This window comes from Merops nubicus, unplaced genomic scaffold, assembly GCF_000691845.1.
Source record: "Merops nubicus isolate BGI_N331 unplaced genomic scaffold, ASM69184v1 scaffold33114, whole genome shotgun sequence".
Classification (NCBI taxonomy): domain Eukaryota; kingdom Metazoa; phylum Chordata; class Aves; order Coraciiformes; family Meropidae; genus Merops; species Merops nubicus.
The window spans coordinates 8,599-26,581 of NW_008604075.1; the positions used below are offsets into that span (position 1 = coordinate 8,599).

A 17,983-nucleotide genomic window follows, 5' to 3' on the forward strand; every position below is an offset into this window, starting at 1 on the left:
GTGGAGATGTTTCACACATGAGGCTGTCCAAAGGTGCTGTCTGGCCCCACAGCAGTGGAACCAGGCTGGAGGCCAGGGCAAGCACTTCCATTTGTATTGCACCCAGACTGGCCTTTCATAGAGAAACCTGGCTGAGGTCACTGAGGATGCCTGTGGGGAAGCTTGGAAAACAATTCCTGGTTGCAAAAAACTCCCACTAACTGCAGGACCTTCTCCTCCTCACGTTGCTTCATTTTCTGCTTCAAATAGTCCTCTCTTTCTTTAGATTCACCTTGGATGTCAATTTTCCCCACATTAGAGATGTGTTATCACCAGTGACAAACGTGAAGCTCCCACTCTTGAACTGTGCTGCTGGGGACTTGGGGCATGTCTACACAGAGTACAAAGTGTACCACTTGCAGGAGACTCTGAGTAATACCATGCTGCTGCTTTTGTACCACTACATCTCTGCACAGGAAAAAAAACCCATGGCACAAGAAACAGTAAAAAAATAAAAATACATACATCTCCTTTTACTTCTGCCAGTGTTCCCAGCACTTAATGGAATGCAAAGATACTGAATATAAATGATTAAATGAAAAGGCAACTGAAGTTTCTTCTTGGTCAAAATCAAGTGTAGCATCGGTTTGGCACCTTCCATGTCCTCTGTCAGGGCATTAGTACTTAACATTTAACATCTCCAAAGTGCTGTCCAGCAATTGCCTCATCAGCCTGACACTTGCCATGGTCTCTGGTTGGTCTCTGTCACCTCTGTGCAGAAGTTCCCCAATGCCAATGCCAGTGAGCACACTGAGGGCATCTGTGGCACGAGCAGTGGGTTATTTCAGTTTTTTCCTCCCTGCCAGTGAGCGCAGCGGCAGCAATCCCTCAACCCATTCATTGGCAGCAGACATCATCTCCTGCCAAAAGGCCACCTCCTCTTGCGTGGAGTCCATCCAGTCCACAGAGATGCCATAGCTCAGACCTGAAAAGAACAAGAAAACAGGTAAAGGATGTCTAAAAGGTTTGGTTTCCCCCTTAAACTATTTTCTTGTGGACAGAGAATTCCAGCTGATGCACTCTCAGTACCGATTACCTACCAGAACAACTAGTGGAGCTCACCCTGTTTTTTAAATATTAATTATTCCTGCTACTAAAGCATTCTGAGGGAGGAGGTCATGTGGACAGAGTCACCAGGTGGTGCTGTCCCACATGGCATTCATGTTGTCCTCATCTCTGAGCACCCCTCCCTGGGAGGACCAGCAATATAAAGCTGATTTGCAACTCGTCCTGCTTTCCTGTAACAGCAGGAAAACTCTCTGATGGACCCGAGGAGTTCTGCCAGGCCTCAGAGCTGATGTTGGCAGAAAATACTGGAATAGAGGGTTGCTATCATGGCACCAGGGCCCCCTCCATCCCAGGCACAGTGGAAGTACCACCCATGACTGAGACTCCCCACCCATAGTTTCTCCCCAAAAGCAAAAAATGCTCTGCAACTTCCCACTATATCCTGTGGCTCCCCAGCATGGGAACAGCATCCACGCAGTGCAGAGGAAATCACTCACCCGTCCCGAGGCCCAGCCTGATTCCTCCAAGGAAATGGTTGGTAAGCTTTTCATGATCCCACACGGTCAGTTCAACACAGGCATCCTTCAGATCCTCTGTATGGAACCCATCGTACACGATGGTGTGATTGAAAACAGGGTTGGGGTCTCTTTTTATGACTCGGGTCTTTTGGTAACTCTTCTTACTGGTGTCTGGAAGCACATAGCTTTGAGAGGAGAGAAAATACAGCATGTGGGATTGAATCTCACCTGAGAGCTGAATTGTTCCTACAACATTCCTCGGTCTAAATAAACTTCCCTCCTGAAGAAAGCAGGAATTGAGTCTCAACATAAGAAACCTCTGTAGATTTAATGGGAAATCTTCATACTTCCTGGATTAAACTTGTTTTTTCCCTCCAGAAAATCCATTTTAAAAGCAAACACTTTCAGAAAGGGGGGATACTTGCTTAAAATTTCCTGCTTTTTTGATTATTTTTTCTTTTTGCAAACTGTTTTACATTAAAAAATGGATATTACTTTCACTGATTTCTACTTTAATACATTTTTATTACTTAGGTGCCTAAGAGGCCACTTCAAAATGGTCAGTTAGGCTTCTTGAGCAGCAAACCTTTCTCCAGGAGAACTGTAAGGATTTAAAATATACAAAAAACGTAGTGAGCACTTTTAAGTGCTGAAAAAATCCTAAAATCCCCTCAGAAGATTTTTAATTTTCTGGAATATTTGTAGCACTGTTTCCCATATAACAGGCAGAACTGACGTTGCAGGCTGCAGAAAACATGCCCATACTAAAATCTGGAGAACGTCAAAGCAGGATCCAATCATCTGTATGTCAGTTCTGGCAACTCCCCAAAAATTCCCAAACTTTGCATGCAAACCCATATCAAGGCAAAATTCACAATTTCACATGAACACATTGGGCTGGGGTGTGGGGCCCACATGTTCCTCTCTACTCAGATGTTATTGAGGCAGATCACTGAGTCACAACCAGTGATTGACCAAGAGCTTGGTCACATCAAGGACTTCACTAACTTGGCCACAAGCAAGTAACAACAGCAGTTCCCTCCTGCAGAGCAGAATGCAACACAAGGGCTTTACAGGATGGAGGCCCAGCTAGGTGAGCCTGAGAAAGAGAAGAAAACCTTGCTTTGTGGAGGCACAGAGAGGAGCAGGGCCAGCAGCAGGCTCCTGCACTTACCATTTCACAAAGGAGTCAACCCCAGCCGGACGCAACTGCAGCAGGTCCCTGACATCCTTGACCCAAATGTGAACTTCGCCAGAGGGAGGATTCTTGGGACCTGACAGTTAGGAGAAGAGAAAAACTGTCATGCTAGTCCTTGCAACAGCTAGCAAAATGACAGGCTTCCTCCCCAGGGACCTGAGGGAGCAGCAGCATGACTTCTCTGTGTACTCAGTCCCTCGAGAGCTCTGCACCCACAGCACACAGCTCTGCTGTGAGCCCCATCTCACTTCCAGCTGCAGGGAGCTCCTCACACAATGTGCTGGTGCTGCTTTCAAACAGGAAAGGAGAAGGAACTGCTGGGCAAACCCAGCCTTGTGCCTGCCCCACAGTAACAGGGGCTGTGTGTTGCTGCTACGACATCTCAGCACCCTACTGTGCCCACAGTGCTCATACAGCTGGTAAGTTTGAGGTTGTTGAGCCTCTTCCCTCTCCCCACCATCTTCCCAAGAAATCCAGCTGTGAAAACCAGATGTAGGCTGCAGAGAGTGCTATCAGGCACTGCTGTTGTGCATTTGTGCTGATCTCTAAGATCTTGCTCTAATGAGATGACTCTTCAGCCAGCCCTTAGACAGATGAGGCACTGCAAGCTGCATGTCTGTATGCAGGCAGTACCTCTTAACACGTGGAACACATTTTACCTAGGCTTCCTGGAGGGACATACTTAATGGACAAGTTCATCACTCCTCGATGATCCACACCGTTAACAGCAGAGAGGCTCTGGAACACAAAGAGTTCTGATTGACTGAGTGAGGGACTGTGCAACCACAGCAAAGCAAACAGCTCTGGAGTTCAGTGGAGGGGCACAAAGGGACAAACTCAGATTTTTGCATGGCTAGGGCAGCTCCTTCCTTTGTGGCTTTGTTCTCAAATTCAGCCCGTCAGCAGCAAAAGCTGGAGGAGTCAGAGCAAGGCTGCTCTTCCAGACATGTGCAGTTGGACATAATTAAGCCTCTTAGTTCTGGAAGACCAATGTCTTTTATTTTCTGAGAAGGGATCTCAAACCAGACCTCTGAACCCAGAAGTGTGCAGGAAGCTGTACAGGCTTTACAAAAAGTGCCACCTGAATATTTACCTCTCAAGGCATGTTCAACTGCATCACCTTGTACTCTGCTGTCTGTTTTTAAGGGATGGTCTTTATGCAAGGAGAGAGCGAGGCAAACTCGTCAGAGTTTCTGCTGATTAGTGTCAGGTCACATTTATGAAAGTGTCCCTACAGATCAGTCACCAAATGAGACCAGAGGAGGCTGGTGTTCAGGGCACTGAACTCTGCACTAATGTGTCCAGGGCTTCTGGGTGTTTTACTGCCCTTCCCTAGGTACAGTCCAGGTTGTTCTGCTCCACCACATCATCAAAAGACCTCAGAGGAGTTAGGAAGGGCTTCTGCCACCCCCTAAAGGCTTCAGGGTTGGGCTAGGAAGCCCAGCTGGGGTTGCAGCAGAGACACACTTACTCGAGGCTTCAGTGGGTACCAGTTGAGTTTCCTGTTGCTCCAGTCCCAGCTGGCCAAGTCTACTTCGATCTCTCCCAAGAAACTGTTACGACCCAGTGGATCATTGTGCCAGACAGAGAGATTCAATTTTTGGATCAGCAATACCATTTTCTCTATTTTATACTAGAGAAGAAAGAGAAGTCAGGTTATTCACATTTCTGTTTCTTTCACAACCAGAAATAAACTACTCAAAAGCTTGACTAAGCTCTGCCTGAGCCACTCAAGCCCACTCCACAGATGCAGTAAAGGACTGGCCTCCCTCTGAACACCTCTTTCTGTCCTGTAGCAGTGATACCACCTGACAAAGCTTTTCTGCTGAGTGCTGAGCACTCTGTTCAACACTGGGTAAAACCAATATTCTTTCAAGAATTATTAACACAGGCCTGGGCACTGTTAAATGATCCTCTGGGCTTTGATGAGTAAGATCACATAACAAAGACCTTACTAGTCCCATGGCTCATGACTGCATGCCAGGGAAGGGAAGAAGAACCCCCCTTGCTCATGCTGCAGGTCCCCATCTCATCCAAAGGTCACTGTGCAGTTTTGACAGAGACACCCTGGGTGCCACACAGGTGGGTGCAGAGAGACCTTCAACATCTCTGCCCTCACAATGCCAAGGGAAGAGCAGTGCAATGCTGGTGGGAGGCAGGTGAAGAAGCCTGGCTAAGGAGGCAGGATCTTTCCAGCCCTGACCTGCTATGGGTGCCTGCTACAACACAGGTTCTCACAGCAGGTATTCATTCTTACCCGTAACACCTCGTTGTAAATGGGATTCACTGTCCTCTTCTTCACTGAAGTTTTCCTCTTACCCATTCTAGCTTTGTCTGGGAGCAGGTAGGTTTTAACATACCTAGAAAAGAAAACAAAGTCCAGCTGAATGTTGTTCTGCATTGCCAAGCTCTAATAACCAGGCAACACTTGTGAAAGGTGACATGGAAACCAAAGACCTCAAGTTGACTCTTTGAAGGTAAAACTAATTAAGAGACCTGCTAGGATATTCACTTGGCTTGCATGTGAAGTTATAAATCTCACTGGAGATGGGTGGATGCCACCAACATTCAGAAAAGGCAATGTGGAAGCCAGCAAGGCCATATATCCATTTTCTGAAATGCCCATAACTACAACATCTCTGTGCATTCAAAATCAGGGTGAAAGCAGAGAGGAGAAAAGAGGTAGAATATCTTTAAGTCTCTCTCTCAGGGTTCAAATCCAAGCTCCTATTCATCATCTGCCAAACTGGAGATCACTAACCTCTGCACAACTACCACTGTGCTCCTAACAGCACTTTTTAACAGACTGGCTTTGCATATAGGCCTGTGTCTGCATCACCAGTTATTACCAAAGTGTATTCACCATGGGGAGATCAAGGTTCACAGGGATGCAGAGTGAACATACTCCAGTGATAACAGGAACTGTCTTTGTAGAGATCAAAGCTTTCTCAATCTGTTCAAGTCTGGCAACATATTTACTGATGCCAATGGCTCCAGAACTATCAGCCAGGAAAGTTCCAGCAGGAAGCATGCACCAGAAGTTTGAAGGAAGGAAGAAACCATGACATTTAAAAAGAGAAAGATATGGAAAAAAAATCCTCCAGAACACAAAATTCAGCACTGTAGAAGGCCCAAGGCACCAACGCATCACTCACGGGTCAGATCTGCCTTTCTTCTCATCCACCACAGCCAAGTCCTTGCACTGGGACACGTGAACCTGGAACTCCCGGTTCTTCTCGTCATAGTCTAGAGCAAACTCAACAGTACCTTGGGCATCCACACTCCCGAAATCGCCGCTGTAGACACTGAGCACACTGCCACTCACCTGCCAGGAGGAAGAGCAAGGTCAGTGCCACTGAAAGAGGCACCCTCCTGACTTGGTTTCTGGACAAAGAAAAGCATGCACGGAGCTGTACATGAGGACAGGAACGGATATAAACCCTGTGCTGAAGAGCCACTGTCCCACCAGAGACAGCCTGTGTGCACCTACTTGGTGACTTGGGAAAATCAGGTTTCTACAGGTACAAACCAGGAGCTAGGCCCCCAAGAGTGACTTGCTTTCCCAGAACAAACTGCATGTGCCTTTATGCCTTGGGTGTCTTTCTCAAGGCTTTGTCTTTCACTGGTAGAAAATGGTGAAGCAAGAACAAAACACAGCTCCAGAAAGATGAGAGAATTTTCTATTGCACCAATCACTCATAATTCCTGACGAGATAACATAAAAGCTAATGCTGTTTACAAAGGAAATAATTAACCCCCTTGGCACTTTTCTGTGGTACAGTCATGAACATTTATCAAAAAACTTTCCTAGTAATTAACCCAATTCTTCTCTGTCTTCCTCTATTTCCTTTGGTTCTGAATTTCATTCTATTACAACTGACAAGAACCTGCTAAACATTTCCTCTCAGGCCTCGGAGCTGCATTTCCCATCCCACCAGGATAATCACCTCAGCAGAGAATCCTGAAGGAGATTTTCAAGAATATCAGTATGCCTTGGACACAAAAGGCTCATTTATAGCTCCCAGAGTCTCCAGACTAGAAGGCAGCCTCATGTGCCCCAAATTTCATGGGTTTTTTTTAACATATTTATCTATGTTCATGACCTCCCCCTACCAGCTTTGCTTCACATGTATTCTTTAAATCTTAACACACACACACCTAGGAGATACCTCTAACAGCAATACAGCAAACTCAAGCTCCTTTAAGCAGCCCCCACAAAACACAGTCCCTAAGGAATCTTTTTAAAATGCTCAACTAAACACACTCAGCTCTTTTCAGCTTTCCTTAGACGCTGCAGCTCTAACTCAAGCTTTTGCTGTGCAACTCTTGAGTTCCTTTCAATTTGCTGATGGAGTGAAGGATGAGCTTGCAGAGGACACCCATCTGCAGTCCCAGCTCTCCTGGAGCTGGCCCACACCACATCACTCAGCAGCTGCGTGCCTCCTCTCTCCAGGGAAAGCTCCCCCACCCTCCTGTGTGTGCCCGGCTTCAGAGCATCCGCACTTCAGAGTGGGGGAATCTGTCTTACGATGACTCAGTAGGTCTCTAATTTGAGATGGTACCTGGAGACACTCCTTTAATGAAGGCAAGTAATTAAGCAGCACTGTTCTTTTAACAACACACCACGCGAAAGCAGCGGGATACTCGGGAGGCCGCCGCGTCAGACTCAGGCCATCTGCAGTGTCACTGCATCGGGCTGAGAGCCTCGCAGGGAGGGGGACAGCTTAGGCACCTACCGAGGAGACAGAGGCCATGTCGGAGGAGTGGCTGCCAGTGCTGGGCGTCTTTTTGTGCTTGCTAAACTGGAAGCTGATTTCCGAAGCCGTGTCGGACTCGGTCTGCTCAGAAAACAAGAGGCGGCGTCAGGCTGTGCCGTGCGGGCGCTCCCAGCGCTGCCGAGCTCGGCAGAGCCCCGCCAAGGAGAGAGCAGGAGCCTCCCCAGGGGCATCCCCTCCGACCGCAGCCCACGTCAGCATCAACTGCCTCCACACGGAGCTCTCTGCAAGCTCTCCGAGAGGCCACGGTCTGGCCTGAGGCAGAGGGAGACAGGAAAACCCCTCCGGGATAGAAGGGGCGGTCTGGGTTACTGGGGGCTTCTTTCTTAAGGCTTTTCTGATTGATTTATGACACAGCCAAGGCATGCTCAAAAGGCAGTACTCAGTGTCCAGCAGAAAGGTTCTCATGAAACCAGCTGCCATTCAGGGCACGCTGTGAACATTCCTCCAGCCACTGCTGGTCCAGCCTACCTCGGACAACAGGAGAGGAGAGGATCTGCTCAGCTCTTTGACTCTTTCAGGTTCAAGAAACTGATGGGCTATCAAATGAGGTTTATTGTATGCTGTAGGTACAAACAAAAAAGGCATCAAGATACCTTGTCAGAGTCAGGAAAATATAAGAAAGTCATATTTTTGTCTAAGGGCACAAGGAAGGAGGAAAAGCTTGGGGGAGGCACCAGAGTGGCACCTACTTGCCCCATCTCTGTTGTCTGCCATTGAAGCTGACCCCCCCCAAGACAAAAACTGCTCCCTAACATCCTAAAGCTGTTTTTGATGCATTTCGTTCCACGTGTGGGCGTGTGCAACCTCCCTCTAGTGGCTAATTCAATTAACTCATTAGCCTAAGGATGGGTAGCTTGTTTGCAACACTTTCATTGTGGAGATTTAATTTAGACTAAAACCATACAGATCTGCCTGCTTGTCAAAGAAACCAAGCATGCTCATGTTTGCATCTTGCAGCACACTGCCCTGTACAAAAGAGCTGTAAAAGTTATGTACCTACAGTTTCACCACTGTATAAACCTCCTAAATACTCTGCTAGACAGAGGTGGACAATAGCCACATATTGAAAAGAAAAGAAGTCAGAAAGCTTCATATCGACTTAGAAAGTTGGTTACTGGACTGCTAAATGTCTAAATAAAACTATATGGTCTGTCCTTATCTTTTCTCAGTAAGGGCCTTGAGGATGACTATCTCCATCCCAGAAGAATCTGTTTTTAGAAGATACATGTGCAGACACATGGATGCACATATACACACTTGCTTAGCATGTTAGCCATGAAGAAACATTCCTCAGTGCTCAAAATGCCCAAGAGCTTCTTTGGCATTTTCCTTTCATAGGATTTACCTTTTAAACAATTTACCATTCATTTGATATCTACTGTTTTCACCTTTTGGGGACTGGCATTGGCTTTCTTGGCCACAGAGACTGCTGCTGTCTTCCTTCAGGCCCCCTCCCTTGGCCGCAGCTTTCTTGGGCTTCTTGGTGGCACAGACAGGTTTCTTGGCCATGGCCTTCTTCAGGTTTGCTGCTTTCTTGGTTGCCCTTAGTTTCTCAGAGAGAAACTGTCACCAGAGCATGTTCCAGCTGGTGGCTGGGGAGCTCAGGCCAGCAAAGGGGGTCTGCCCTGGGCAGGGTGATGGGCCCAGGCTGGGCCCTGCAAGCCCAGGAGTGTGTGATAGGGCTCTGTGCCATGACTTGTGTACTGGATGTGAGGTCTGGCACCTCTGATTAACCCACTGCACAGGCTGCCAGGCAGCTCCACAGGGCTCAGAGGAGGAAGAGGAGAGATGGGTACAAGCTTCTTGCCAACCCTTCAAAGACCTTGTTTTTTTTGCTGAAGACACTGAGTAACATACCATCAATCTAGCTGCAATTTCCTGGCTCTGAATTTAATTTAAGGCACTATAAACTCTGTAATTTGATAATGAAGCAATATGTCATTTTCCTTGCCTGGTACATGCTCAGAAACACCAGGGATGCAGAACTCAGGCATCTTCAATGAATGTAAACCAAAAAGAAGAAATAAAGATGTTACTCACTCTCTGTGGTTGTGTAAATGTTCACCATGCTCTTTGCAAGATTAATGCTGTTTGCTCGGGCCAGTGCCTGAGCAGCAGGAGAAGGATCCCCATCTTCCTCTGGAACACATGAAAAGCCAAATCAACATGGTCAATAAGTAAACACACACAAATGGGTGGTGTGTCAACAAGCACACGTGTCTGTCTCTCTCTCCTGGCTTGTTCACCTTGCTCAGAGCATTACACAGGGCTGCTTCCAAATTGTCAGTGCACTTCAGCATCTCTCCCTGAGAGTAATTCTTCACACTGTGATGGGGAATGTACAGACTGGATTAACCCAGTCTGCAAAACACAGCCATCTGCTAGTATCAGCCCAAAATGAATGTAGCAATAAGGCAAAAAACCTGAGAAATATAAGAATGATCTGGTATAGAAAAGAAACCTTCTATGTTTACCTGAAGTGCAACTCAGGAATTTCATAGAAATGTTACTGTGGTAGGAAATAAGCTAAGAAATTACACAGTTAAAAATCAAAATGAGATGAGTCTATGGAAAATCCTCCCAAATGTCTTACCCAGGTACTTGAGGACAGGAAATTTGGAAAAAGGAGATAAGAAGCTCTCTCTTCCTAGGTCTTTCCTTGGCAGAGAGCTGTGCTGTGGGCAGTCAGAGCCCACATGCAAAATGAATTGCAATGAACAGTAACTTTTGCCCCCAGTAACAGTCACTATAAAAGCCCACCAACCCCAGGGGAAGAGGCTGATAAAGTGATGATACTATTGACACCATCATGCTTGAGACCATGGTATCAGAACCCAGAAAGATTAGACTCCTTGTTCAGTCCACTTTTGGTTGCAGTTTAATATCCAAATTCACTTGTGCATTCCCAAAAGACCCAAAATGCCATTTAATCACTGACAGCCAGCAGCTATATTAAAGTAGCCTAACAGCCAATGTATTTGACACTTTGCTTCACATTTTTTTACTTCTGTTTGTGTCACACTTATCTCTGCCACCACAAAGAATTCCTCCAGCCCCACGTTTGAAGACAGTACAGTCTTCCCACAGTTAACTCTGCACAAACTACAACATAGGATAAATGGACAGATGAAGGAAATGTGCAAAATGCAGAAGGGCTAGGGAAGAAAACAGGCTTAGGGATGACTCTCTATTGGGATTTCACAGGGTGCAGTGACAGCCTTCAGTACCTGAGTAAAGAGCTGAGTCCATCCCCTGAGCAGCTTCTCTCCCCCTGGCTGGTTCACCGGGTGTTGGCTTGTCTGAAGAATCACAGGTTTTTACCTCAGGTAGCTCTCCATTTACTTCCATGCTGTTGTGAGTGCCCAGATCTGATCCTTCCTCTTTCTCATCACCATTCTCACCATCTGTGAGCACAGGCTCGATCAGTATCTGCACCCTGCTTGGCAGGGGATTCGCCGCGCGCTTGCGCTCTTCTGCCACAGCGCACTCCTCCGCAGGCGTCCCTGGCTCCAGGGTGCCCCCAGACACCTCCCTGGGAGGCGACTCCATCCTGGCAGAAGGCGCTCGCACGGGCAGTCTGGATTTCCTGGAGCAGTGCTGGGCCACCTTCTCTTCCTCTGGCACCGGTGCCTTCCCAGTGCTTTCACTCAGCGAGTTATTGCGTGCACCCAGGCCGCCTTTGCTCTTGGCGTACGTGGATCTGGGGATGATGGAAGCTGAGCCCCTCCTTGCAGGGGCTACGTAGCTCGGCTCTTCCTCGCTAGAAGACAAGGTTATTGTCCTTTTGTAGGGGGTTCTGGGCTTGGTGAAGGCACCAGGCTTTTCCTCACTGCTCTGGCTTTGCCCGGACTGCAGGGAGAGCGAGCGGCACACCTTAACCTGCCTGTCTGCCTCCACCCAGCTCGGGTCCTCCGGCACGTTTCCCACCGACACAGACTCTGCTCCCTTCTCCCAGAAGTTCTTCAGGTTCCTGAAGTGCTCACGATCGAGGCCGATATCTTCCTCCCTGTTACTCATGGATGAGATCGTGTAGTTCGTGCCCTGCTTCACAGCCTGGCTGCTCTCACCTTCCGTGCTCAGTGGTTTGGGGCTTGCTGGCAGCTTTCTGTTTGTGAGGCTGTTCTCTGCTGACCCCACGTGACTCACAAACTGCTCAGATCTAGGGAAAGTTTTGCTTGGTTTCCTCTTAATCGGTATCTTGCTGGGAGTGTAAGTTTCTTCAGGTGTTTTTGCCCCTGCTGTGGTGCCAGCAGCCCCATCAAAAGCTTCTCCTCCAGTCACACTGCTGGGCTGAGGCACAGCATCTTCTGAAAGGCTGGTGGGCAATGGAGATGTTCCATGACCTACAACAACAACAACGCTCACAGCATGGCCCAGTGCATCACATCATATCTCCCTGGAGGGTCTGGGCTACAGCTTCTGACAGGGAAGCTGGGGGGGATTTTCCAGAAACCTCCAAGATGTTCCTAATTCTTTCCCATTTTGAGACTCTAGCAAGCCCCGTTCCATCTGAAGAAAGCCCCAACTCTTCTCTCTGCAACAGCACATGGAAAAAATCCACTGAGCTCTAAACTGCTGCTGTGAATTGGGGATTTGTTCACAGCTTTGCTTTCAGTTTGACAGCTTTCCTACTGGCTATTTGCTGTGTACTAAAAATACACTCTACATTCAAGGCAGGAAAGAAAAGGTAACTTGGATCTGTGGGTTAAGGGGTTGTGGGCCAAGCACTCAGTTTAAAATGTCCTGAGAGCCAGGAGGTGTTTCAGTCAATGGATTTTTTTTTTCCCTTGGTCCCTGCTGCCTTGGGCGTAATTCATACAAAAGTTGGCAGCCCACTCTCACATGCCAAGGTAAGAAATATTCTTTGTTATTTATGTGTACACACACAGAAAAGCATCTTGCCTCATGGTGTTTGATGTTGAACTAAACCACCAGTGAACAAAACCACCACTGAACAAACCCCTTACCTTTCCTAGACAAATGCACGCTGCTGGTTGCCACCACAAATGGACTTGCTCCAGTGTCACTCTCTGAGGAGGAGACATCATGTATACTGGATCTCTGAATGGAAGACAAACCCTATCAGCCTATATGAACCGGCAAGACTGGAAAATGACTTTTATTTGAGCACAGACACCAAGGCAGGCAGTCCGTGGAGCTCTTGCCAGCAGGCACAGACTTTGAAGGCCCAAGGAATAACAAAGCAAAGTGCAGAGGCTGTGCCTATACCACCTTGTGTGACGCAGCCAGCAGGACACTGAGCCTTGGCTTCTGTTTTGGGAAGATTTTACGCTCCTCTGCGGCATCAAGAGCGGGTGTGCTGGACCTGTGGGACAGGAGAAGAGCCTCAGCAAGGAGATCAGTGGTAGGCATGTGCCTGGGAGGGTGATCAGGCAATAGTCAACATCATCACAGTTCTGCTCAGCTACTTTGTCACTTTAATCTACTGACCCAGCCCAGAGCTGGTGCCTTCATTTATTTACTCCACCACTGCTCGGGAGGACTGGGGAACGTGTTAAATGGGGCAGGACTGGGGAACTGGAGTAAGGGAGAGTTCCCCACTGCAGTCAGTACAGAACTTGCTCAATAAAAACAGTGGTGTCAACTCCTCGGTTCATTCAGACTTTCCCCTTTTGGGACAAAACCTCATGACAACCACAGGCAGCAGCAGTGCCAGAAGAGCCCAAAAGCCACACGGGAGGGAGATGTGTTTCCATGCTAAGGCCCAGGAAGGGACAGGCCATACCTCCCTGTTCAGGCCACAGGTATAAACCAGATTGATGGAGGATTTAGAACCTACAGGAACAATTATGACACCAATAGTCAGGGCAAAACTATAGTATAGGATATAACTCTTCATGCTCGGAATAGAAGTTAATTACTAACTGCCTGGTAAATAAATGGAAGAAACACATATCACAGGCAGTTCCCCTGACTGTTCCTACCACCTTTGGGTGTGGCTAGTGGTGGCTGCTCTCCAGATGGAGAACAGCAGTCAAGCTGGTGAGACTTCATATGGGAATGCTTTGTGCTTGGGGCTTTCAGGATTTAATCAACCCCTCCAAGAAACATTAGGACCATTGACGTGCCAGTAAAGCAGGAGCCTTTTGGGCCTGCTGACTCTGGATCCTTGCGCTGGGTGTTGCTTTGCAGCTGCAAGAGTTTTGGATGTGTTGTCAAGGCCCATACTGAATATTAAACTAGAGCAACTACCACCTGTGAAGAATGACTCCTCGTTCTGCTGACAGAAAGATGCAAATGAGATGGGAGCAACAATAAATGAATATGCGAATACTTTAATGGCTTCTCCATAGTCCATGAATATTGAGTGAGGTCACTGATTTGCTCCTTGGAGTGCTTTCAGTGGGTGTTTCTGCTCACTCAGCACAACGTGAAATCCTACCAAGCCTTGATGGAGAGCGCTGAGCGCTGGACACAGAGGTTGGCACCAGCAGGAAATGAGCAGTTTCCTCAAATAGTTCATTTTGTTAGTGTTGCTCCATGGCAAAAATTAAACAAATAAAGCCATAATTACTTTGAAAAACTAACCAGAATATCCTGACATTAGAGACAGATTCCATTTTAGTGACTCCTTATCAAATCATGCAGGAAAAGACCTTTCTGGGATAAGCACATTAGCACTTGGTTATTAGAGGAGTATTGATATTCTGACAATTCCTGGAAAAAGGATTTAAAAAATATCCTACATAACCTATTACTTCTACAGTCTTGGAAACTCAGTTAAAGACCAGGATTTAATGGGTAGCATTCAGTTTTTGTTAGAAGGAAGAGCAGGAGGCAGAGCATTGCACGAGCAGCAGTGGTTACCTCTCCTCCCCGGTGCCAGCAGGGTGCTCAGGGAAGGCAGGACTTGGGGCAGCTTTGCTTTCCAAATCTGTCCAGATGTGCTGGTTGGCTTCATCTGTCATATAACAGAAACAACTGAGAAATTACATTTATTTACACTTGTAACGGTCAGTGTGTTTAGTCTGGGGAAAGAAAAGGTTTGTTAAATGAGTCCCACCAGGACAAACCCTGGGGATTTGACAGGAGATGGCTGATTTAGGCTCATCCATGTGGATGGGGAGGCCCCAAGGCAGCAGCCCCCACACTCTCCATGCAGCAAAGGCACCTCCAGACCCCACAGGTCTGAGAGGCCAAAGGGAGCTGCCCAAGGCCTGACCCATGCCAGGAGCTGTCACATCACTGAAAACCTCCGCAGGACGCTGCTGTGGCTGTCAATAAAGTTAATCTGTTCCAGGATTTAAATTCAGCCATTTCCTGTTTTGACTCAAAGTCATCCGATCTTGGCAAACAAAGGAGGAGGCCAATAGAGTTAATGAGGAGATCCCTGTTATTGTTACTGGCACAAGGCTCAGCTGTGTCTTGTGAGCTTCCAAAGAACCTACAGCAAAAACAATAGAAGACAGTAACCTTTAGAGCAGCCTGCCAGGGTATAAAGTTGCATTAGACATTTGCTGGCAAAGAGGCTTTCTTGCTACTGCAAAACCAAAGGATTAAACCCTTAAAGAGTGATGAAAACTCATCTAGTCAACAAGATCATAGCATCACGGAATGCTTTGGGTTGAAGGGACCTTTAAAGGTCATCTGGTCCAACCTCCCTGCACGGAGCAGGGACATCTGCAGGTTGCTCAGAGCCACCTCACCTGGAATGGTTCCAGGGATGGGGCATCAACCAGCTCTCTGGGCAACCTGGGCCAGGGGCTCACCACCCTCAGCATCAAAGATTTCTTCTTTATATCTAGTCTAAAACTCTTCTAGTTTGAAACCATCACTCCCTGTTGCAACAGGCCCTGCCAAAAAGATTGTCCCCACCTTTCTTATAGGCCCCCTTGAAGCACTGAAAGGCCACAGTAATGTCTCCCTGGAGCCTTCTCTGCTCCAGAACAACAGCAAGAACTGCACATTTTTATTCACATGCAGCTAGCACTGTTTTAAAGAGTAAATCTACCTGTTACAAACCCTGCCAAATGTCTCTAGGGTACACTGGCAGCTGGGTGGCCCTGTGGTTTCTGCAGCAGTGGGAAGTCAGGGAGTGGCTCCTGCTGGAAAAGAGGAGTCTGGCTGTGAAATAATGAGCCACTCTTAGAGAACTTAGAGTCCACGTAAGCACTAATGTGCAAAAAGCATCACTGAATGCTTTTTTGGTTTTGAATGTTTTGGGAGAGACAAGCTGTGGTATGGCTGGTGGCACGTGCAGGCCATGGCACGTGCAGGCCTGAGAAGGCACATTTACTTATACAGTGGTTATTGACACAGGGAGCCACGTCCTCTTCTGCCCCAGGGACCCGAGGGAGGGAGGGAGATGCCAGCAGGTAGCTGCTCTGGATACTTCCAACCAAACACAGTTCCCACCACTGCTCTTCAAAATGGCCCAGTCACTAACACAGCTACACCTGGCTTCTACAACCACAAACAACTAGGTGATTAGTATGTTACAATCCATCAAGACAAGCAAAATGCCCTTGTGAACTCCAGGATGAGACCGAGTAAGAAGCAAATTCCAGCAGAAATTAGTAGTGGCCTGACCAGTTTAACTCGTCCATGCATATATTTCTATACCTATGAATACAGCTGCTCCTGCTCTAACACTTGAGCTGCTTTACTCACTTCCTATCCCTCTAGAGCAGACACCCAGTGCCTGGGGAAAGCACAGCCAACCAGGCCACCAGGGATGCCCTGCCTCAGCAGGGGGATAAAATAGTCCCTCCCCTAGGTCATTTTTAGCTCTCATCCACTGCACACAAGCTCACCAAATGCATCCATCTGTGCTGCTCAGCAGGCTGTAGTTTAAATATAGGGTATTTACCTATTTTATATGTTTATATTGCTGATTATTAGTGTTTTCTATTATAATCAATACCAACTGTGAAGACCTTAGGGATCCACACAACCCCTCCTTCTGAAGGTTAAGACCCTCCTCCAGAAAAGGTCACTGGGCACTCTCCTGTGCAGACACAAATTTCCAGCCCTCCTCAGCCCGTTTACCATGCAAAGGGAATGCCAGCAATTATCTCAGTGGGGTTTTTCTGTGCAGGAATTTTCTCATTTCACTCCCTAACACAGTCATCAAAGACTTAAATCAGGATTAACAGCCCTGGAGTCATGGAAATGTTACCTTGATTTGGCTAAATGAGCACGCACCCCTTCATCACCTTGAAAGCAAACTGAAGGTGAGTGACTCTGATCTTGCCAGGAGAAGAAAACAAGGTGTCAAGATGGGAAGCAAAGGCCCTTATCTCATCTACTGCAGACTGAACATGAGCTGCACAGCCAAACTCTTTGTAAAGGGGCCTCATCCTTGCTCCCTGATGAACCAAGAGCTGCTGTCAATGGTGGGATACTCTTGCTGACAAGTCAGTGAGAGAAGTGCTTGCCCTCACATGTGAAGGGAGACAAACTATGCAGTGACCACTGCAGGACCTGGGCACTCAACAGGCAGCAGCAAGGTGAAAATATGAGCTGCAGAATCTTGATCCTCAACCTGTGCTGTAAATGGCAATGGGAGAAGTAGGAGGAAGGAATAAAGTCACATTATACGTATGCTTTATCAAAATGAATCTAAGAATAGAAAATGAGAAAGAAAGAGAAGAAAACAAGTTGAAAAAGAACTAGAGGGCTAAATCTAAACATAATTGCTATAGTAATTTAGTAACATTTGCTTCTTCCTTAATAGCACTAGCAAAGTAATGCACATGCAAAGACCTAACTTGCATATTACTGCTATGTTAATAAGGAGATTATTTTAGATGACAGCTTGAGACCTCATCTCAGTAAAAGTTAAATCTAAAACCAACAGTACTTCAAATTTTGCTTTCCTGAAATGGGCTGCAAGCTAAGGGTGATGATGCCCCTTGCAAGGCAACAGGCAGATAGAGGAATCCAGTTCATTGCTGGCTGCTCTCTGGGCTGCAGATGACCAAGCAGTGCTGTGAGCCCCAGCAGAGAAGCTGCTGAAGAGTCTGTCTCTTCATGCAAAGAGGGGGCAAGCACAAAGGCACATCCTCAAAAAGCTGTGAATATGCTCTGCAGAAATGGCCAGGCATCTCTGTCAAGCTGGGAAAGGTTTTATGTGTTTTAGCATTCTGGAGGGATGATAAAATAGTAAATTTAATGACATCATGAATCCTTAATACCAAGGATAAAAGCAACTTCATAAGAAATATGACAGGCCAGTTCAGCATCAGAGGCTCCAATGAATCTGCTAATATACAAGAGCTGTCAAGGATAAGTAAAAAGCAAAAAGAAAATGAGGCTCTTGGTGAGTGAAGTCCCTAGCTAGCATTTAGCTTTGAGAATGTTTTCAAGTAATGTGGAGCTAAGAGGGGGAACTGAACCCAGGCAGTTAATGTTACAGAGATCTCCTGGCCAACACAGCCCACCAAACAAAGGAGCAATCTATAGTGCTGCTACCCCACAGC

General features: G+C 47.1%; 1 protein-coding gene across 1 annotated transcript in view; it reads right to left on the bottom strand.

The window, feature by feature from the left end:
* Positions 1-818: 818 nt before the first annotated feature.
* The window catches only part of LOC103771607 (synaptotagmin-like protein 2), a 20,787-nt gene continuing 3,622 nt past the window's right edge, over positions 819-17,983 (bottom strand). The window contains exons 3-16 of the mRNA XM_008938909.1: positions 14,370-14,463; positions 12,774-12,867; positions 12,509-12,602; positions 10,769-11,884; positions 9,582-9,680; positions 8,010-8,101; positions 7,500-7,601; positions 5,919-6,088; positions 5,021-5,123; positions 4,235-4,396; positions 3,423-3,501; positions 2,740-2,839; positions 1,545-1,750; positions 819-964 (exon numbers count right to left, since the gene is read on the bottom strand). Of these exons, the coding sequence (XP_008937157.1) occupies positions 819-964; positions 1,545-1,750; positions 2,740-2,839; positions 3,423-3,501; positions 4,235-4,396; positions 5,021-5,123; positions 5,919-6,088; positions 7,500-7,601; positions 8,010-8,101; positions 9,582-9,680; positions 10,769-11,884; positions 12,509-12,602; positions 12,774-12,867; positions 14,370-14,463 (2,657 nt within the window). The remainder of the gene's footprint in view (positions 965-1,544; positions 1,751-2,739; positions 2,840-3,422; positions 3,502-4,234; positions 4,397-5,020; positions 5,124-5,918; positions 6,089-7,499; positions 7,602-8,009; positions 8,102-9,581; positions 9,681-10,768; positions 11,885-12,508; positions 12,603-12,773; positions 12,868-14,369; positions 14,464-17,983) is intronic.